We start from the raw sequence: 22,033 nt of genomic DNA on the forward strand, positions 1-22,033 counted from the left end.
TGGGTATTATGGATGTTTAAGTGTAAATAATAATTCTTGGTATATAGTTTTTTTAAAGCTAAAATCTTTAAGGTTTTCATGTAAACTAGAATGACATGAAAATTTAGGAAGAGTTTTTCTCCATGGGCACCGTTGTTTAAGTCACAGAGAAAATTCACTGTATGTTGGTTTATAAAGCTAAACACCTGAAAATATTTTCTTTTAATTATTTTTAGAACAAGACATAGTGAAACCAGAAAAGACTGTTTCTCATGGTAAACCAGGTATTTTGCAAGTGGTATTTGCAGTATCGAATTGTTTTCATTCTAGCAGAATGAAGAGCTCAGAGTCAATTCTAAAGTGATTAGATAGGATCCATGTTTCAGGCCATCCAGATTCTGGAACATTCCACTTTAGTCATCATCACAATGTGTTTTGTTCTGAAGACTTGACCAGTCCCAGCTAATCTTCCTTATCATCAGAGAATTAGCTAAGCACCAACACACCATAGCCAGCACTCAGGTGAATGGGCTTTAGACATTATATTATCTTTTATTTCTTCTGTTTGGGGCAAGGCATCCTTAGGAAATGTTTGCAATTCAGATTGGCTTTTTCAAACGTGATCATCTCAGGCTCCAAAATAAGAAAAGGAAATCTACATTTCTCCCTGCTTCCTTTCCTCCTTTCTTCCTTACTTCATCTTTGTCTCCCTTCCTTTCTTTTTATTCCTGGTCTCACATTTTGGACAAAGTAGATCCAAAGTGTTCTGCTCAGAAAGATAAATATAGAAGTTACCAAGATGAGTTTATTAATTAGTTCTTGCTTAAAAAGAGAAACTTTGTGTTAATTTAAGCTAATTAAATAATAATTTCATCTTGAGGCAGCCCTAAGCCTGTTATTCTGTAGAATTTTTTGCTGCATTCCATGCTAAAATATTTACCAAATGTTATGAATATGGTTTGTCCAGAAACTTTTAAAAGTTAAAAATATACTTTCTCTAAACATATCTTAGGAAACCTTTTGCTTACATTTTTCAAGTTTTACTTTAAAGCATCTATTTACAATGGGCTTGAGTTAGAATGCTTTTATTTGCTTATGTTTATAAAAATATGAGACATCAACAACAGAACCCATAGGAATAAAGAAAGCAAGACTGGAGTGTGGGAAGGAGAGAATAGCTTTGTATATCAACACAAGCAAAACCTTAGAAACAATTTTTAAAGAATAATGAAAATCTGTTATTTTCTTTGCTGTTTCTGATGTCAGTGATTTTGAGGTGTTATTACAGAGAGAATGGGAGATTTTAGGCTTTGAGTGAGCAAGTGCATTATCCTCTAACTCGCCCCTTTAATTTCAGTAACAACAATGATACTCTTTAAATTCTATTTCCCAATAAAGCTTTCCCCTTTGGATATTTGACCAGCTGATTGACACCCCCATGTTAAATACTTGAAAAGTTTAATTTTATATAAGATCATTGTAATAATCACTCTACTTTGACCCACATATTTAACTATGTTGATAAAAACAGAGAGAACAGAAGCCATCCTATAAATATACCACTTTTGTCCGGTCCCAGCTCTACACCATAAAAAAACTTGAGTTCCCAAGCTAATCCTGGATTCCCAGGGAGGCCTCTTGCCTGACAAAGATAAAAAATTGCTTATTTCTATTCCAATTCAATAATGAAAGGGGGATACATGTTTTATAAAACAATACATTTTTGTAGACAAATACAGTGAAGTACAGTAAAGACAAGGAATAAGGAGTGTGTGGGCAGGTTAAGGGATGATTGAAATAGGAAAACTCAGGGCAAAATAGATGCAAAGGACATCTGCAGATGGACAAGTTTTCTTTGTGCTTTCATCCAACTTAAATAAAAGACATCACTTTCTATTTTGTTAAGGAAACAGCTATGTTTTTCTCAGTATTGGTGTTATTTCAAAGAGAATACAAAATATCAAGGTTGAAGTATGTCATTATTTGTACTGACACATTTAAAATTTTTCCCATCACAGAAGAAAAAGGTGTCAAGCAGGTAAAAGCCACCACAATAGAAAAAACAGGTAAATAGATACTTTATATTTTTCTTCTATATCAGTTTTTTGTTATATGAGTATACACACACAAACATCTTCACTGAAGTTTATATGCTTTTAGTGCCATAAATTCTAAGATTCTAAATTCTTGTAAATAACTAAAGTTATACTGAATAAAAATTAACACTGGAAAACTGGAATAACATAATTTTATTTTTTTTAAATGTTATTGACCTAAGTTTACATATAATTATCGAAGAAATCCATGTAATGCATTGATTATTGTGCATTAGTAAGTGTTTTATCTTAAAACCACATTTTCTCAAAATATAAAGACACAAAAAATTGTCTGTTATTTATGCACTATATAGAATAATTTCCTCTCATGAGAACTTCACAGAAAGCTACATGGTTGTATAACTTTTAAAATCTGCCCTAAACAATGATAATCAGAATATGTAATATTAGGAAAGACTGTCCATCCTTTTATATTTCATGTGAAAAAAATAAAGTGCACACACTTTTGCAGTTCTAGAAATCTTTTCTGTAAGGATGAACAAAACTGTGTCTTCAGTCCTACTGATAACTTGAAACATGGAATCTCTTCCATTTGATTCCAAAACAGAAATCCTACACATCAATAGAGTCCCATCTCTTATTAAAATCAATTCCAAAGGAAAAAGTCTGTGAAGTAATTTCTTTCAACTGAGATAATTATGATAATAAAGATTTAAATATAGTCTCTCAGAGAAAATATAATAGAACTGAGGAAAGAACTACTAAGAGAAATTACAGGCTATTATCACATGAAAAAAAATGCATAAGACCATTTCATATTCCTCTTATGACAATTGTACTCTATTCAGATCATTGCCTAAGCTCATAATTTCAGTTAATGTGCCCCTAGTTTTCACCAAAAGGTGTTAATATTGCCTCCTGAGTATCTTATTTAGTTACTGGTATATGGTATTTGGGGATTAAAAAGAAAGTAGCCCAATGTATTTGTGTTCCAAATGCATGGATTGTTTTAAATTTTACATACATTTTGTGTGTCTTAGTTTTTTATTAGCAGGGTGAATAGATTAAGTTTAAGAATAAAATCTAAAAACTAAGGAAGTATAATGCTAAAGAATTATTTTTCCATGGTTTATACTCATCAATATGGCATTTATTTTTCTCCATTCTCTACAGTCAAGCCTAAATCAGCAAGTAAGAGATGAAAAGAATAAAACCTGAAAAGTATTGCTTGATTATTTCAAGTTTAACCATGTGCTTTTTAAAAAATATTTTTAACGTTGCCTCAGACTAAAACACCTGTATAGGTGACAAATTAATGTAATTGTTATGGCTTTGATTTAACATCCTTTTCTTTCACTACTAATTAATAGTTAACTATATTATTCAGAAGAAATATCTGGAAATTGTATTGATATTATTAATATTAAAATAGTGAGTCCATGTCGGCTATAAAATAACACTAAGAAGTTAGGATAGATGAGCACCTTTCAAACATACAAAATAAATAACAAAAAATAGGAAATGCTATATAATTGTTAGTATTATGAACCACATACAGTTTTAATTTGTTTGTTTTAAGAAGCATTCATTATATCGTAGGTATTCATTGGTATTTAGAAATTTGTAAGGTTATAAATATTTTTTGATATATTAAAATCATGGAATTTTCTCATAAGTGTGGACTTCAATGATCAGTAATTTTATTGTTCAGGAGTGATACAGAGGTTAATACAGTTGTAGGAGTTTAAAAGCTGACTATTGGACTCAGGAAGGCGTGAACATTTGCCTATTGTTACAAAAATCATAAATAAGTCCAAGATTGTATCGAATTGTGATGATGGTTCTTGAATTATATATATTTGTGAAACAGAAGCTTAGGTGAAGGCATAAGTTAGTCAAATATTATCTAGCTCCTATATGAAAATGGATCAACAGGATCCAAAGATGAATTTGGTGAAGCCCATTAGGAGGCTGTATAAATTGTTCAGGAGATATGCTACAAACATATGGAGCCTAAATATTCCCATCCTAGAACCTCTTAGATTTTGAAAGAACATTTTATAGTATTATTACTATAATTTATTATGTTATTGTGTTGTTATTAGTATGACAGTCTTGAATATTAACTTCTTAATTTTCTTTTATTTTGCATGCGTATTTAATATTAATATTTATGCAAACTAAGTTCATTGAAGATCATTCTTGAATTCTGCCAATCCCTAATTTACATATATCCAATTTAGTCTTATGACAGTGTGGGTGCCACATCTCCCCACTTCCTTCACTGTTGGTGAATCCATGTTGGGGATAAATAGCAGTACTTTTAGAGAGTCTCCAAACTCAGGAGTGAGATAAGCAAAGAATGGGTAAATATCAATAATATCTCATGAAGACTAGTCCTGGAGCTGATTAGAAAGAAAGAATTAATGTTTGGCAATGGTCTCTATTTCTGAATATTATGTTTTATTCAAAATACCCTACCCTACTTGGCTTCATTTGGAATTCTACTTTTGATGTAAGAGAGAGACCTCTTTTTTTCTTTTATTAGAATATTTGTCAGAGGACAAAGAGGGATATATCAGTTACACATTTTGATTCAGTTTGTCATGTCCTAGACTTACTTTACATTTATCTGTGAGACCTCTAACTGGACCTGTGAAGAGAGTGTGTGTGGTCCAGGAAAATACAAATACAAATGTGATACTTTCTGGAATAGGGCAGGTCTAGGTCAACTTTTCTACAAGAAACATATGTCCAGCACCAAATTGCTTCTGACCCAGTGAGAAGGGAACTAGAAGAAGTCAGAGAGGTAAAAAGGGAGTTTGTAATATGCCAAGAGCAAATGTCATCTACTTTAAAATATCCCCAAGGAATGCCTCAACCTTCAGCAAAGAAAGAAAAACCCTCTTGTTCTCCTCTTTGTCATAGTCTATCTTCTTCTTTTTATACCACCTGGCCCCAAGAGGCTAGTATCTTTGCAACTGTCTTTCGGGATGCCCTGAGAATGAACCTGACCTTGTTTTTAATGTGTTTCTATGGCAATATGCTTTCTGTGTTCCAAGTTACATGCAAATGACTTTGGGGGCATGCTTCCCATGTCAATGATAGCCTGCAAATATATAAATAAGAAAAGCTTGCTACACAAACAACCCACTGATTATCAGTTAGTTTTTATTTCTTTCTCTCTAGAAAAAGCTGAACATCAAGAAAAAGAATCTCCACATATAAAAACAGGTGTTTTTGTCTTTTTGTTTACATTGTCTTAATTCATTACCTTTATTAAATTTGAAAATTAAAGCAAAGTATAAAATGCTTTTTATTTTATTTTCTGGGAGTGCTTAGTCTTCTAGTTTTGTGGTAAAATCTAGTTTATCTGACATGGGGCTGTGGTATTGTTGACAAACACTTTACTAAATATTATAACTAATATATATGAATTGGCAAACATGCTATTACAATACAGCACTACTAATGAAATAGTATTTTCTTTCATATTCACAAGACCTTTTCAATATTACTTTACTGTTGTCAATATTAATATCATTTATTATATTGATGACATTGATTCACTATCTATAGTATTATAAAATATCCTATAAAATTGCACATACTTCACTGAAAACAAATAATGAATTTCAACAAGACATATTTTCTTTAAATATAAATTATACCATTCTATACTAGCTTGATTATTTTAAAAATGTTAATCAATTTTTTAAATATATAATATTTGGCATGTTTCAAACACGCCAAAAGGCAAATAGGAGACTGAGAAAATATCCCTCCCTCTTCTTTTTTTCCCTATTATACCAGTTCCCATTCCAAAAATATCTTCTAGTAATATAAAATAGGTAATCACTGTTTTTTCTTAATGTATCCTTCTAGCAATATATACATACACATCATATATACAAAAAATACATATTCCCACTTTTTATACAAATCACAGCATAGTATAAATTATCTTTTTCTGAGATTTTTCTAATCATGAGTGTATTTTGAAGATATTTTTATATCAGTAGATAAAAATTCATCTCATTAATATTATTACCTTATATAGTTGTACACACTTAACTAGTCTCTGATTGACATATCATTGAGTAGTCTAACAAGCTTTCTTTAATGATTTACAGTAATAAATACATCTATTTGTCTAGTTTTGTGAATTTATCTTTGGTGTAAAATTTCTTAAAGTAACATTTTTTTAGTAAAGTGGTATATTCAATGTAATTTATATAGATTTTTCATTGCTTTCTAAAAAAGTTGTATCAATTGTATTGCCTAGTGTTAATGAAGTAGTTGACCTAATTTTAAATGCTTCAAGTTCTTCACAATCATGAACCAATGTTGGCTACTTTTTAATGAATAAATAGATCTTGAGATATAAGACTGAATAATTAAAGCTTTTGATTAATAACTTCAGAAGACAAGCTATATTGGAGAAAGAGGTCAAGCTTTGCATTTTTCACCTACCTCTTATTTATTCTTCCTACAATTTTATAAAGTCAGCATCTTTATTTAAAAACTAGGTTGGGAGAGTTTAAATAGTTTATATTAATATGTATTCTGTAAAGGCAGTGATGAAAGATGCACTTTATGCCATTCAGAAACAGGAATTCAGATTACCATGAGCATTCATCTTGTATCAAACCAAAGATGAGGTTTTACAAAAATAAAGAAGAGACCATGGCCCTCGCCGGTTTGGCTCAGTGGATAGAGCATTGGCCTGCAGACTGAAGGGTTCTGGGTTCGATTCAAGTCAAGGGCACCTTCCAGGTTGCAAGCTTGATCCCCAGTGGGGGGCATGCAGGAGGCAGCCAATCAATGATTCTCTCTCATCATTGATGTTTCTATTTCTCCCTCTTTCTCTCTCTTTTCTCTGAAATCAATAAAAATATTCTTTTTTTAAAAAAAGAAGAGACCATGAAGAATCTATATTTTGAAGCTTTACAACTTCTTGTTTGGGGAATTCACTGGGAATATGACTTACAAATTATTAAAAATGCATTACTTATTGCTCATTTTAATTGTAAGTTTAGCCTTTGCCTATTTTAACTTGAACAAACAGAAATAGGAAACAAAACTGGCTGATATTTTTTCTACAGGTAGAAAATTATCACTAATTTTCTTTTCTTTTTACTTTTTAGATAAACCAAAACCAACTTTAAGTAAGTGTACCATTTTAGAATTGTAAGAACTTGCTATTATTTTGAATGTGTAATTTATTTGAGTTGTACATGCAGTCAAAAAGTACATAATGGCTACGGCCATTATGACAGTAACAATATAAATGATTTTGATTGAGAAATAATATTGTATGTATTGTATTTATTAACCCTTGAACGTGTATCTATTGAGCATTTATTAGATGTATTATACCATACCAGGATATATAAAGAATGCCTAAAAATATTTTTTGTTTTCATACTGAGAGGAGTTAGAAACAGGGTTAGGCATATAGAGTAAGGGGTGAAAGTGAGGAGGAAATATGGACGTGACAGTTGGAGCCAGTAAAACTGTTACAGGATTCCAGGCCGGACAAATAGGGAAACTGAAACAGGAAAGTTAAAACAAGGCCAAACAGTGTGGGCAATCTGCAGCCAGCTTGTAACTAACAAACCATTATCTTCTCCAGGCACGGACACCCAGGCAAATACCTCCCTAATGAGAGAATGCAGGAAGGGAAGGGGGAATGGGGAAAGGAAACAGGGCCATTGTACTCCCTAAGCAGAGAAGCCCGCAGTCTCCGGGCTAAGCAAGGTAAAGTTGCCAGGTGCCTCTCATGAATTCTGGGAAGGACACAACACAGTGAAAAAGGGACCTTGAGAATGAATCTGCACCCAAAGAATCAGCAGAGGAATTTTGAAGCCTTTAAACAGGAGGGTGTATAACGCCTCAGACCTCCCACCCAACCTGCTCTTCAGATTAGCTGAGAGCTCGTCTGTGCTTCATAAGCCAGATGTATAGGTTTGCTTGCTTTGCTTTTGCTTTTTTTTTTTTCAATAAAGATACATGCTTTAATTGCTTTAATAAATTGGCTTTTCACAACATAGTCAAGGTCTCTCATATAAATTCATTTATATGAGAAGACAAGAATTGAGGTTGGGAACAGCCCTCTCCCATTGGCTCAGGGGGCTGTTCTGTCCAGTAACACCTCTCTGGTTTGGTGAGAGGTGCCTATAATAATACCTGTGCAGGAAAAAAGTGATTACATTTCTTTTTTATATACTTTCAGTTGTTTGTTAGGATGTATTGACGAAACACAGTATGGAGTTCCCTCTACTAGTCACCACTGGGTTAAGAAAAATGCAGAACTCATTATCTGTCTTCAATTATTTAATTTTAACACATTAGCTTTTATTTTCTTATTTTTTTTTCAAAATTGAAAGGTGAGTTACTTTTAATATTTCAAAATTACTGTTTTATTTTGGTTTCAAACAATAATAAAAACGCAACAATTTATGAAATCTTTAAAATGTTTGAATGTCATGCAATGTTATAAAAATGAAATGTTTATTTAATACTGTGAAATTGTGACCCAGACTTTACCCTGGGGTAAAAATATGTGCATTTCAATCAAGAGTGTATCTAGAAGTTGTATCTAAAATTTTTAAATGACAAGGACTAACAATAACTTGAATGCTATGAGATATTCTTAAAAATACAGCTACAATTTTCTTCTGAATAGATTCTATGCCAATGTAAAACATTAAATGTTGCCTTTGAGTTGGAGAAAATCTCTAGTCTACATAGTTTGTGTTATTGCTACTAATGTGATAAAGTTGAAAGTCAAAACTAGAACGCTAATATGAAATATAATCATTTGCTAATACTGTTTTATTTATGTAACTATTTTCTATCTTCATTATTATAAAATGTTTTAATCATTTCTTCTTGAATTTTAAAAATAGCTTCAAAAAAGATTGATAATAAATATATCAGGTTTACAGAAAGTGTTATCACTTCAGCTGATTTGTGAGGAAAATATTTTGAAAAACCTGACATAATACTTTTTAAATATTAGTCTATAAATTTGCATAAGAAACAAAATGAAAGACTGATTCTGCATTATCATAGGATAAGGAAAACTAACATTTTATATTCTGTCTCACTACTTCAATTGTAGTCACCATAAGTTGATTTTATTTCTGTGATATTTTCCAACCTCAATCCCACCCATTGCACTTTGTAAATATTATACATGAAGTTGCTTTATAAATATATGCAATGAATGTATGCTTGCATGGATATATGAAAATCAAGTTAAAAGTTTATGTAATGGAGATTTATAATTTATAATTGTTTATAATTAAGTCATTTTAAACCAAAGAACTTATAATAAACTAGGGGCCCGGTGCACGAAATTCGTGCACTGGGGTTGGGGGTCCCTCAGCCCAACCTGCCCCCTCTCACATACTGGGTGCCCTCAGGGGATGTCCTACTGATGGCTTAGGCCCGCTCCCCACTCTCCTTTGTGGGAGGTAACCGGGCTGATCAGGGGAAGGCACCAGCCCCATCACCCCACTGCTGCAGCCACTACCAGTCACCACAGCCACCAAGGTGTTTTCATCAACACGGACTCCAGTCCCTTCACCAAGAAAAAATGACAACTTTCTTTAGGCATTTTCAAGATGTGTCTTTCATAGGATATGCTTTTTTTTTTTTTTAATCCTCACCTGAGGGTATGTGCCCATTGATTTTTAGAGTGTGGAAGAGAGAGGGAGAGACAGAGAGAAACATCAATGTGAGAGGGACACTTTGATTGGTTGCCTCCTGTATGAGCCCTGACCATGGGCGCCAGGCTGGGGGGCATGCAGGGACCCCTGGGCCACACGCAGTGGTGGCCCCCAAGGGTCTCCACACACCCCAGAGGCCAGCAGCCAGCCCCCCATCATGTGCACCAGGCTGGGGGCGTGGACCCAAACTACCTCTTGGTGCTGGAGCATTCCCAAGCGGCTGGGGGCACTATGGTGACAGGGGATGTTTCCACCCCGCCCCGCCCCCAGCCCCTTGGCTCCTGCACCTATAGGCTCAAAGTGGCCAGGGGGTGTTCTGGGAACCCTGCCTCTCAGGACCTAAGCAAGGGGCCTACAGGCTCGGACTGGCCTGAGTCCTGAGGATGTTTGCGGGACCCAGTCCCTTGGCGCCTGCACCCTTAGGCTCCAAGTGGCCAGGGGGCATTCTGGGACCCTGCCACTCAGGACCTAAGTGCGGGCCTACAGGCTCTGATCGGCCTGGGTCCGGAGGATGTTTATGGGACCCAGGCCGCTCAGGACCTAAGCGCAGGCCTCCAGGATCTGAGAGGCTTGGGTCTGAAGGATGTTTCCCAGACCCCAGACTGCTGCAAGTGTTTGGGGGCGGGAACATTCCCGCGTCGCTATGGCGACACGGGAATGTTCCCGCCCCACCAAGGCTCCCAGTGGCCAGGGGGCGTTCTGGGGTCCCCGCCGCTCAGGACCTAAGCGATACCGCCTGGGTCCGGAGGATGTTTATGGGACCCAGGCCGCTCAGGACCTAAGCGCAGGCCTACAGGCTCTGAGCGGCCTGGGTCCGGAGGACGTTTACAGGACTCAGGCTGCTCAGTGCCCGCATATGCAAATTAACCACCATCTTGTTTGTTCTGATTGGCTGTGGCCGTAGCAAAGGTGCGGTCAATTTGCATGTTTGGGTATTATTAGGTTAGACTAGAGACCCGGTGCACAAAATTCATGCATAGGGTGGGGTGTCCCTCAGCCTGGCCTGTGCCCTCTCACAATCCAGGACCCTTTGGGTAGGGTCCCTAGGCCTGGCTGGTGAACAGGGCCTATCAGGGCTTCCTTCCCCTGGCTGCTGGTCCAGCTGCTGCCACTGTTTGCCATCTGTGCGATGCTGCCCCCCGCCCCCCTTCCCACCACTGGTCACCTCCCTCTGCAAGCGACAGGCATGGGGTGTGATCACTTGGCTGGCCTGAGCCTCCCTCTGCGGAGCGATCACTGGCCAGCCCCACACACCCACTACAGCGTTGCTAGCCAGTGGCCTGGGCCTCCCTCTGTGGGGCGATCATGGGGCGATAGCAGGGCCCCTGACCAGTTGCATCACACCCACCTTGGCTGGCCTGGCACCAGTGCATGTCATAGCATGGTCATCCGGAAGGTTATCCAGATGGTCATCCTGCTGTTCGATCATTCAGTCGATTTGCATATTACTCTTTTATTATTATAGATTAATTCTACCATATGTGAAGAAACTCTTTAAGATTGTTCAAAAAGTGGTTCTATTTCCAAATAGATTTCTAGTTACAGTTTCTAGAAATATTAGTTATCAGTGTGTTTCTTTGCCATTTTGAGTATATGCCTCTATTGCCATTACTATTAGAATTCAATCAGCAATATCTGCAGTTGATACTCAATTGGTACTTAAATTAAAAAAAAAACTATTCTTTCCTTTCTTTTTCTTCCCTTTTACCCTATTGTATTTTTCTTTTCTGAAGAGGAAACATCAGAAGTCAGAGAAGCAGGTAAATATTTACTTTTCCATGGGAGGTAACTCAGATCTGTAGAAATAGTATGTAAATTTGAGTCTCTATCTGTGTAACATTTGAAAAAATTCCTTAACTGCTCAGATTCCCAGTTTCCTCATCTATAGAATATGCATAATGGCTTCCCCAAAAGCTTGTTGTAAGTATTAAATGAAATGACATATGTAACATTTCCATTACATACTTGGTTTCCACTCATTAAGTATTGGTTTCCATCTCACTCCTGTCTGATTGAACAAGTATTCTCATTCATAGTAAAACATAGATCTCTATCTAGTGTGTGTGTTGGGATGGGGTGGCAGGTGGGGTCTTATTTTTCACTGGTTCTCTGTTGCTAGTGTTATAGAATGTGTACCTGAAATGGCAGCACATTTCTCACATAAAATTATTAATAATTTAGACATATAAATATCAGTAATATTAAGGGGTAAAATTAGAATAAGAGAGCAAAACAAATTTGTAGAAAGATATAGGAGCACAATTTGCATATTGGAACTTTTCCCAAAATGTGAATATCTTTTAAGATAATTGGCAAGAAGAATGAGAAGAAACAAATTACTTAAAAAAAAAAAACATAGCCATATCCTTTCCTATTATAAGTTCACTTAAACCTTAGTACAGGACCAATTATCATGCTCAGTTTAAAGGTGATGCAAGTGTGATGAAAAGAAGTCTAATGTCTCAGAGTGTTTACATGGTAGATTCAGGAATTGGTTCTAAGTCAGTATGATGCCAGAGACTTAACAGTTAAGCCTACTCAATCATATTTTATTCTCCTATTACACTGTGACAATAAAAGGGGAAGCTTTGTACCAATCAGAGCAGCCTAAAGATAAAATGGATCTCACATTGTTCCCAAGGAGGTGCTCCATTAAAGCTATGATTCAAGGGCTGAGCAAGGGATTCAGACATTGGATGGATACTCCTTTCTGACTTCATTCTTTGAGTGCATCATTTCTAAGACCTTTATATTATGAATACACACGGTAGAAAAGAATTGTTACATTAGAGAGCACAAGCCCAACTATTTGAGAATGTGGCCACTTTTCTATTCATTCCTTCATTCAACAGATAGTTTTTATATCTCAATAATGTTTGATTCCTTTCTAAGTTCCCTTCTTTTTAGCCAAACTTAGTATTTTTAAGGAAAAAAACAAGGAAAAAAATGTTAGCCTTACAGAAGTATTTTCCTGCATTTTTTAATTTATTTTGCTATTTATGTATGAGGTGTGTTGCTGTAATAGCACTGAAAACATAGGATCCAAGTGAAATGTTTTTAAAAACACTTTCTCTTGGCATTACCTTAATTTTTTATAAATTTGTAATTCTTAGAAACCTCAGAATTAAGTCTATATTAGAAACTCTACAAACTTGCCCAGCCAGGGTGGCTCAGTGGGTGAGCGTCGACCTGTGAACCAGGAGGTCAAGATTTAATTCCTGGTCAGGGCACATGCCCAGATTGCAGCTGGATCCCCAGTTGAGGGCGTGCAGGAGGCAGCCGATCAATGTGTCTCTCTCATCATTGATGTTTCTATCTCTCAAGCCCTCTCTCTCCCTCTCTGAAATCAATAAAATTATATTTTTTAAAAGAAACTCTACAAGTCTCAAAGTAAATTCTATAACGCAGATTCCTTTAAAATTGAATATTTCTAAGCCTAGTATTTTAAATTAGACTAATGTTGGTAGAATACAGGTGTTACCAATCCTCTTCTTTTTCAAGAATTTAGAATGTCTGCTATAGTATTTGAGACAATCATCTCACTTTATATCTTTGTCCTACATACATGCAGTTTAATGGAAAACCATATTACTTTGAAGAATTATGATCTCTCATTGAAACTAATAAGTAGATAGTTATGGAAAATTAAACTGATTTTGCATATTGTTTTTAAGATTTAATTTTATAGTTCAATTGGTAGTTATTTGTCTTTATTCACCTTTGAAAGGAAAATAATTTTCAATGATATATTTTTATGAAATTTGGAAACTTAAAAGCAAATATTTAGATTAATTATATCATCCAAAGTAATTTTCTCAAGTCAAGTATAATTATAGTTGAGCCAAAACACTTAATTTAAAAAAGATTCTGCTGATTTTAGAGGAGTGTTTAAAAAGCATAAACATGTTGTGACACCTACAATGATTAATAGCTTTTTTTAATTTCTCACATAAAAGCAATTAAGAGATTCACAGATCTTTGTTCTCAGGCAATAGAGTTATATTTCTTCATTAACAATAAGGAGAAAGTAAAAAGATATTAGAAACTTTCACATAGTTCATTGATATATAATTTCTTTGCATTAACTTGTTTCCTTTTTATTTTGTTTTTTTAGCAGAAAAACCTGCAAGAGTATCAAGTAAGTACCACTTCTATTGATGAAAAATTCTCTTTGGTACACAGCATGAATTTCAAACTGAAATTCATAACATATTTATATTCTTAATGTATTTCAAATTTGAGTCATTTTATATTGAAGCCTCTGACAAGAATTTGTTAACTTTTAATCTTACTTATGCCAAAACTTAAAAACACACAAAACGACATCATTTGAAATGACAGCTTGTAACAGAAATACTTTATCATGTTCTTGAGTCTGAAGATTAATGACCTGCATTCAAATATATAAATGTTCTCAGTGGTTGAAGTAGGATGAAAGAAAATAATCTTGTTTCTGTTTTAAACCTTTCTTCATTAAAAATTTGCTATACAGCATGGATGGTCAAGTAATTATGGTTTAGTTTTGTTGTCTCCTAATCTTCATGAACTTAAGTATAATTGCATATCTGCGAATAACATAGGAATGGATCTAATCTTGTATAGCATAAACATACAAAGCTTCAAAAACACTCTCTAAAATATTAGGATACAGATAGGGCTCTTAATGTTTAGGATACAACTGAACATTTTTCTATAAGTTCCCAAAACTTCAGGAAATAATCATTTTTATTTCCATATATCCAGATTAAGAAAAACAAATCATTTTAAGTCAGTATTGTTTAATGCAATATCATGTAAGCCAACTAAAATTTTCTAGTTGACCCATTAAAAGTAAAAAAAAAAAAGTTTAATCATGTTATTTAACTCTATACATACAAATACCAAGTCCACATGTATCTATATAGACATGTATTAAATTGTGTGTGTATTTTGTATTTACAGAACATTTCAGTTTCTACTGGTCACATTTCAATTCCCCAAAGCTACATATATCACTAAAAATGTTTTTTCTGCAAAAAATAAAAATCCATATGAACTTGCTTTAGGAATTTTAAAAAAGGATAATAATTAAAAGGATACAAACTTGTCTCACTAATGCAAGGGCAAAACTTAAAGTTGATCCTCAGTAAAGCCCTCTGAAACTATCCTCCACCACACCTTTCCCCTAACGCCAAATTAGTTGGAGCAGACTTCATGAAGGAAGTAATTCTAGAATTTGTACTTTGAACTATGGTTAGGGTTGTTTACTGGAAAAAGATAAATTTAACACAGACCTCTGTTATTTTTCTGAACCCTCTTTTCAACATTCTATACATGTATAATTTGGGGGGTTAGACTTCTTATTTATTTTTTGGTCATTTATTTGTCTCTTACTAAAGGAAGTTTACGAAATAGCTCCTGCTTTGAAGCCATTGATCCCTTCTACCCACATTCTCTAGCGATACTCTAGTGCCTGCATTTCTTGTGGGGGTTTTTTGGAAGGACTAGGTCCTCTACCAACAATAGGTCATTTGGATCAGGAAGGGGGAGTATTGGTATGTGGAAATGACTGGTGTAATGATTAGTCTATGGATACCAGCGCTGTATCCTCATTCATTTCAGCATTGTGTCCTCATTCACTTATGGGTGATGTTAAGTTGCTCTGACATTGCCCTCGAGACAGTTGTGTCTTATCCTCAGAGTGACAGGACAGACACTCAGGAAGGATTGCACACGTTTATGGAATACCATTGCTTCACTGTGTGCAATATTCCCAAGGTGGACGGTCTCTGCATACTTTATTATTCCCTGGGGTCAATTTCAAGAATTCTGTGGATATTGCTCAGTGTACCAGTTAATTTTCTTTAAAATTCATGATTATTTCAAATCCTAGCATGCATAGATGACTTTCATAACTAATAGCTAAAATAATCTGGCTGTCAACTGCTGCTTTGAACTACTGTGGATCCTTAGGACTTCTTGGAAAAGAGAAAACACGTAAACTCCTAGAATGCAAAATCTCATACTATTTACATATAATCCAGCAAATTAGTTGAGAAAATAATTTGGAGTTGTTGGTATTTCTGCAAAGACAAAGTGATGCAGGGAATTAAAGAAAGAGGAATGACGGAGAATGCAAACTTCATGCTGTTACCGTTTTGTCCGTGCATCAGAGCTCCAGATGTTTACCTATGAGTATTTCTTGAAACTCTGCACAAATCCGAATAGGCTGCTAATGGAAATAAATATAGAGCAACTTCTGGTACACACACATGCATTATTTAGGAAGTTTTTATTTAGTTTTCATGTTTGCTAAGAATATTCAGAGCAGACTGGGCATTACACAGAACATTTCATCTTAAAAATAAAATAATAATAGAATTAACAGTCTATGCCAGGGGTCCTCAAACTTTTTAAACAGGGGGCCAGTTCACTGTCCCTCAGACCGTTGGAGGGCCAGACTATAGTTTAAAAAAAACTATAAACAAATTCCTATGCACACTGCACATATCTTATTTTGAAGTAAAAAAAACAAAACGGCAAAAACACCTGCATGTGGCGGGCCATAGCATAGACTCTATGCCATCAATGTGTATTCTTTAAAATGTTCCTTCTCTCCACATTACAATTTCTTTTTATTTTTTCCCATTATTTTACCTAACATTATCCTCCCATGTTAAGAAGAAGCATTGCTGCTTCAAAAATCATGTTTTTCTTGACTCCAGTCCTTCTTGCCTCCCCTAATCCTTGATCCTCAATCATGTACCTTAAGCTCTTACTCTGAGAAATCCTCCTCCTTTTTTTTGCCTACAAAATCTTCAGATCACTTTCACATGTAAAATTTTTCGGACCCTTTTTGCTTCCTGAAGCTATTGTGCTGTTGCTCTTCTTTCACCTACAATCACAACTCTGAAACAAGTCTCCCACCAGCCTTCATCACCTCTTCAGGCTTCAACTTCATGCAACCTGAACATTATGCCCTGACATTTTCCTCCAATAGGGCACTTCAAACTCAACCCAGACCTCTGAAGCACAAAACATAATTACCTTTTCTCACTTCTCCTCCGTTTGCAATCACTAGGATGTGCTAAACATTGCTTGTCTCCCACACTTTTTGAATTGTTTTCCTCTCTTGATTCCCATAATGTAGGACATTTTTGTTGTTGTTGTTGTTGTTTTCAGTATTAGGATTCTGCTACTTTTTTCCCAGAGGCTGAGTCCTTCCATTCTCAGCTCTCTTTCCTACCCTTCTGCACTTCCTCAGTGGGCTCATCCAAACTTGCTATCTATCCCTTTATGGATAAGACCTCAAATTGTTCTGAAGCCTACCTTCTCAATAATATCTCCCATCCTTCCTTTTCATTTCTATTGATAAAGTTTTCCAATATTTCAAACTGATTATACCATTTATATAATAAATGTTCAATATTTATTCTTGGTGAATTTAGAATACATTTTACATTTCTTACCTGAGGGTCTACAGCAGCGGTTCTCAACCTGTGGGTCATGACCCACAGGTTGAGAACCGCTAGCAGGGTCGCCTAAGACCATCGGAAAACACAGATATTTACATTATGATTCATAACAGTAGCAAAATTACAGTTATGAAGTAGCAACGAAAATAATTTTATGGTTGGGGGTCACCACAACATGAGGAACTGTATTAAAGGGTCACGGCATTAGAAAGGTTGAGAACCACTCGTCTAGAGCCTCTATGATCTAGGCTTAAACTAGATTTTAAGTATTTTTTTCTATAATCATTTTCTATACTATCACAGTTTTAAACCCAATTTAAATTTCCATGTTCTTAACATTCCTGCTTCCAAAACTTTCGTCCTGTTATTCTGTTTTACTGGAATATTCTTCCCACCTCTAATTAAATGAACTTTCAAAGTCCATCTCTAATGGTATAAATTCCAGAAACACTTATTTGATCTCCATAGGAGGAAGTGACCATTCCACCCTTGAAAACATCTCTCATTTACTAGTATTTTGTCAATTGTCACATACTACCTTGAAGTCCATAGAATCTTATATCTGTTTGAGTATATGCCCATTTTCTCCCCTTGACTGCCAATTACTTCCAGGTAGCATTATGTTTCTTTTTGGTTCTTTCAGGGCACATAGCAAAGTGCTTTGCATGTAGAGATAGAATAGTTTAGTTAAAATCACAAAAGTCTAGAAATTGAGGAAAATTCGCTTCCTATCTCCTAGCACTTTTTAAAATGTGTTGCTTGAAAGAAAATTATTTTAACCTCATTGTTTTCTCAAAAAAAATGGAGATTATTCTACCTGCTTTATAGGTCTATTGTGAGGCTTAAGTGGAAACATATGTAAAATACCCAAAAGAGTACATGGCCCAGAAAGAGAGCTCATTGTAATTATTATAGCTGAAAAGTAACTGTTTCTTATATGAGCAAATTACAGGAAAACTTCAGGGTAATTTTCACTTTGACCGTACAACTAGAATTTGGGATAGAGAAGAAGCTGAGGTTTTTATTCTCCACATTTATTTCCCCAGGGGTAACAAATAGATCCAGAGGATAGGTGTCTTAGTTTTAAGTGTGCTATAATCTACAAAATAGTGTACATTTCATGTGTACAAGGACCTTGCATCATTTTAATTTTGTAAACATCTTCCATAGACATTACCAGATTTTTATTTCACAGTTAAAATATTATTGGACTTATCTAACAACTCTCACATCATTCTTTAAATATAGGTACCAGTTACTTCAAAATACCCTAAAACCATTTATACTGTACCTTTATTTATATCTGCTGATTGGACAGTTTAAGCCCTGGGCATTTAATCCAGTGTTTAGGTGAGTTAAGCCTACATTTAAGTCTTTTAGAAAACTAATCAGGTTAAAACTCTACTAATTTGCTATGAAGAAAAAGGCTAGTAATTATGTTTCTACTTCCCATTTTTTTTCTTTTACATAAAAACATTTCTTCCAAAAGGTCACCTTTCTTTCCCATTTGAGACAATTTGCATAATGACCTATTTTACCTCTTTTCTATTTATTTGTGAACTGCTGGTATGCAAAACATAAGTAAATAATACAAAACTGACCTTCTTTCAGCTCATTACAAGTGCTAAAATTTGATATGAAAATTTAAAGATCATTTAATTATATGGCGTTAGAATTATCTGTGCCAAAATTATTTCCACATTATTCTACTATGTACTTTTAAGTAGAATACACAAAAACCAAGCAATATAAATAATGCATCTTAAGATTCATTCTTTATATATTTAGGTTTTAGTTCAACATCTAATGTCTTTTAATTGCCTTTATAATTATCAAATATCAGTTTGTTAGTAAAATATATGGATGGATATTTTCCTCTTGATCTACATTGTGTATGAGAATCCATTTACCTCAAATTCTCTAGATTCCAAAAGTGATTGTGATATTGAAAGACAATTTAGGAGTCAGAGGAGGGGGGCCCATTTGGGAGGGTCACTGCAGGCCCTCCTTGCTTTGGCCAGCCTTTGCTGCTGCTGCCCATATCCTGGCATCATGGCATTCGTTTCTCCCCATGTTCTCTAAGTGGGAGAAGTGGCCTTATTTCTCTAGAGGCTCTTGATTGTAGAGACACTAGATGCTGAGTTTATAAGTAAGAGATCCTGTGACTCTTAAAACCCATTAAATACAATACTTTCCCTTTGGGAAATCTGGAAAATAAACTTTTTTGTTTGTTTACTCCCTAGAAGATTCTGAAGATGTTCCAGCTTCAAAGAAAGCTGAAGGTGAGTTTATTATCTTAAGTTCACTTATGAGTTTTTTCTCAAGACCATAATATTTCAACTGCCTATTTTATTTAACTATTTTTGGCCTAGCCCTTAACTTTTCCTAAGCAATGTTTATATGGTGGATGTGTTTTTTCAAAAACATTTTTTTTTCTATTAATTGTATGAGTGTGTGTGTGTGTGTATCTTTATGTATTGAAGTTACTAGTTGGACACTGATTTATTTACAAGTAATTATTAGATGCAAGAGCAATATGTCAAAAATTATCATATAACCAAGGATTAAGGAGCTGTTATCAAGGAAAAGCACATAAATGTTGAAATCTTAGCTTAACATATTTTTATTAAGAAAAATTAAGATAACTTGCCTATATTAGCAGCAATGGCATACAGGAAAAAGTGAAGGAAGGAAGGAAGGAAGGAAGGAAGGAAGGAAGGAAGGAAGGAAGGAAGGAAGGAAGGAAAGAAGGAGGTAGGGAGGCCTCAAACCTCAGAAAAATCTGGTACGAGATGCATGATCCTGAGTGAGTCTTCTCAGGACTAAAGTACATCTTTATTGCAAGGGTTTTAAGTAATTTGATGCATTTTTTCCCCTGAAGGGTTTCCTGGCTTCTTAATTTGGCTTGTATAGAACAGATATTTTCTCTTCTACTTCTTTAAACTTGCCTGTGGACAATAAGAGTTTGCCTAAGAGTTGTTCTTCCCATGAAAATGTAAGTTCTGTGGCAGTGCCCAGAATTAACAGTGTAGAAAATAATGCCTTGAGAAAAATCACAGAGAATTAGATACTTGAGTATTTTGAAAACTGATTTTTACTTGTCTTAAGATACATTTTTGAGTACTGAATTTTTAGATTTTTTAAACAAATTAATTATTAAGAACAACCCAATATGTTTTTGACTTCTAAACCATTGCTTCTCAAACTATTTTGTATATGAAACACTTGACAATCTTGTCAAAATCAAATAAGTCTGGGTTGGTGCCTAAGAACTACATTTATATCCATTTCCCAAATAATGGTGCAAGTACTGGTACACGGATCACACCTTGAAAAGGAAGTTTCTTGAACTCATTTAGAATTTGATAAAATCTAAAACCTTGCCAAAACCGGTTTGGCTCAGTGGATAGAGCATCGGCCTGCGGACTCAAGGGTCCCGGGTTCGATTCCGGTCAAGGGCACATACATTGGTTGCGGGCACATTCCCAGTAGGGGGCGTGCAGGAGGCAGCTGATCGATGTTTCTCTCTCATCGATGTTTCTAACTCTCTATCCCTCTCTCTTCCTCTCTGTAAAAAATCAATAAAATATATTAAAAAAATAAAATAAAAAAAAATAAAACCTAACTTTTGATGAAACACACACATTCACACATATACTCACACCTTAACATTTTAACATTTTAAGGGTTTTACAGGAACCCCACCTCCAAAGCCCATCTATGGAGACCAGTTAAGAACTTCTAACCTGGAGAAAGGGGTTCAAATGAATGGCTTCAAATTATCCATCACTAGGAAAACACGTGATGCATGTCACAACAGCAAAAGAAGTCCCTGTGTCAGATATGAAAAGGATAGGACCCAGAATACAGGCCTGCTGCTATTATTTCACAGCGAGGATGATCACTGAAAACTTATGGCCTTCTCAAATTTAGAATTATTTTCACTGAAATTGTCATCTTATAGCCAGATTCTACCCTGGCCATATTATTTTAACACTGAGCATCAATGTTTTCTTTTAAGAACGTAATGTATGTCTGCTAGCCCTCACCCACCAAAATCTAATACATCGGGAGGTTTACTATTTGTATTTTTGTTGTTGTTGTTGTTGTTGTTGTTAATCCTCACTCAAGGACATTTTTTTCATTGATTTTTAGAGAGAGTGGAAGGGAGGGGGAAAGACACACAGAGAAACATAGATATGAGAGAGACACATCAATTGGTTGCTTCCGACGGACCAGGGGCAGGGGAGTGAGCCTGCAAAGGAGGTATGTGCCCTTGACTAGAACAGAACCTGCGACCCTGTAGTCTGCAGGCCAACGCTCTATCCACTGAGCCAAACTGGCTAGGGCAGGAAGTTTTCTACTTGAACAATTTCTTGTGGCATGTTACATTATCTTCCTTCATCAGCTCCTCTTCTATCGCTGGCTCTTACCTATTAAGTTTTATAGTGAAAGATTGAACAGAATCTGAATAAGAACCTAGAGTGTATTGTGAGGAGGACAAGTAATTCCAGTTCCTTTCATGCCATGTACCTGTTTAGACATTTTCAGAACCCTACTTATTTGTTGTATAACAGCTGTGAACGTAAAAGTGATTTATGTTCTTATTTTTTGTATCCACTAGAAGAAGCTGAAGATGTGTCTTCCACAAAGAAGCAAAAAAGTAAGTTTATAATTAGATTAGAACTGTTATGTGGATCTGTAGTAAAGATGGTACATATAAATTAAAACTAAATTCTCTGAAGACCAGTGTGAGAATAAAAAGGTTTTTAGTACGTGAAGAATAACATTAGAGTGGATCATTTAT

At 35.1% G+C, this 22,033-nt stretch overlaps 1 protein-coding gene across 4 annotated transcripts in view; it reads left to right on the plus strand.

The window, feature by feature from the left end:
• TRDN (triadin) overlaps positions 1-22,033 on the plus strand; it is a 280,530-nt gene that overhangs the window by 253,354 nt on the left and 5,143 nt on the right. For 3 of the 4 annotated variants that reach the window (XM_054721940.1, XM_054721942.1, XM_054721943.1), the window contains 9 exons: positions 216-263; positions 1,998-2,045; positions 3,210-3,227; positions 5,226-5,270; positions 7,184-7,204; positions 11,506-11,532; positions 13,887-13,910; positions 19,470-19,508; positions 21,851-21,889. In XM_054721940.1, the coding sequence (XP_054577915.1) occupies positions 216-263; positions 1,998-2,045; positions 3,210-3,227; positions 5,226-5,270; positions 7,184-7,204; positions 11,506-11,532; positions 13,887-13,910; positions 19,470-19,508; positions 21,851-21,889 (309 nt within the window). The remainder of the gene's footprint in view (positions 1-215; positions 264-1,997; positions 2,046-3,209; positions 3,228-5,225; positions 5,271-7,183; positions 7,205-11,505; positions 11,533-13,886; positions 13,911-19,469; positions 19,509-21,850; positions 21,890-22,033) is intronic. The other variant, XM_054721941.1, reaches the window with a different exon arrangement.

The sequence above is a fragment of the Eptesicus fuscus genome, chromosome 10 (genome assembly GCF_027574615.1).
Source record: "Eptesicus fuscus isolate TK198812 chromosome 10, DD_ASM_mEF_20220401, whole genome shotgun sequence".
NCBI lineage: Eukaryota > Metazoa > Chordata > Mammalia > Chiroptera > Vespertilionidae > Eptesicus > Eptesicus fuscus.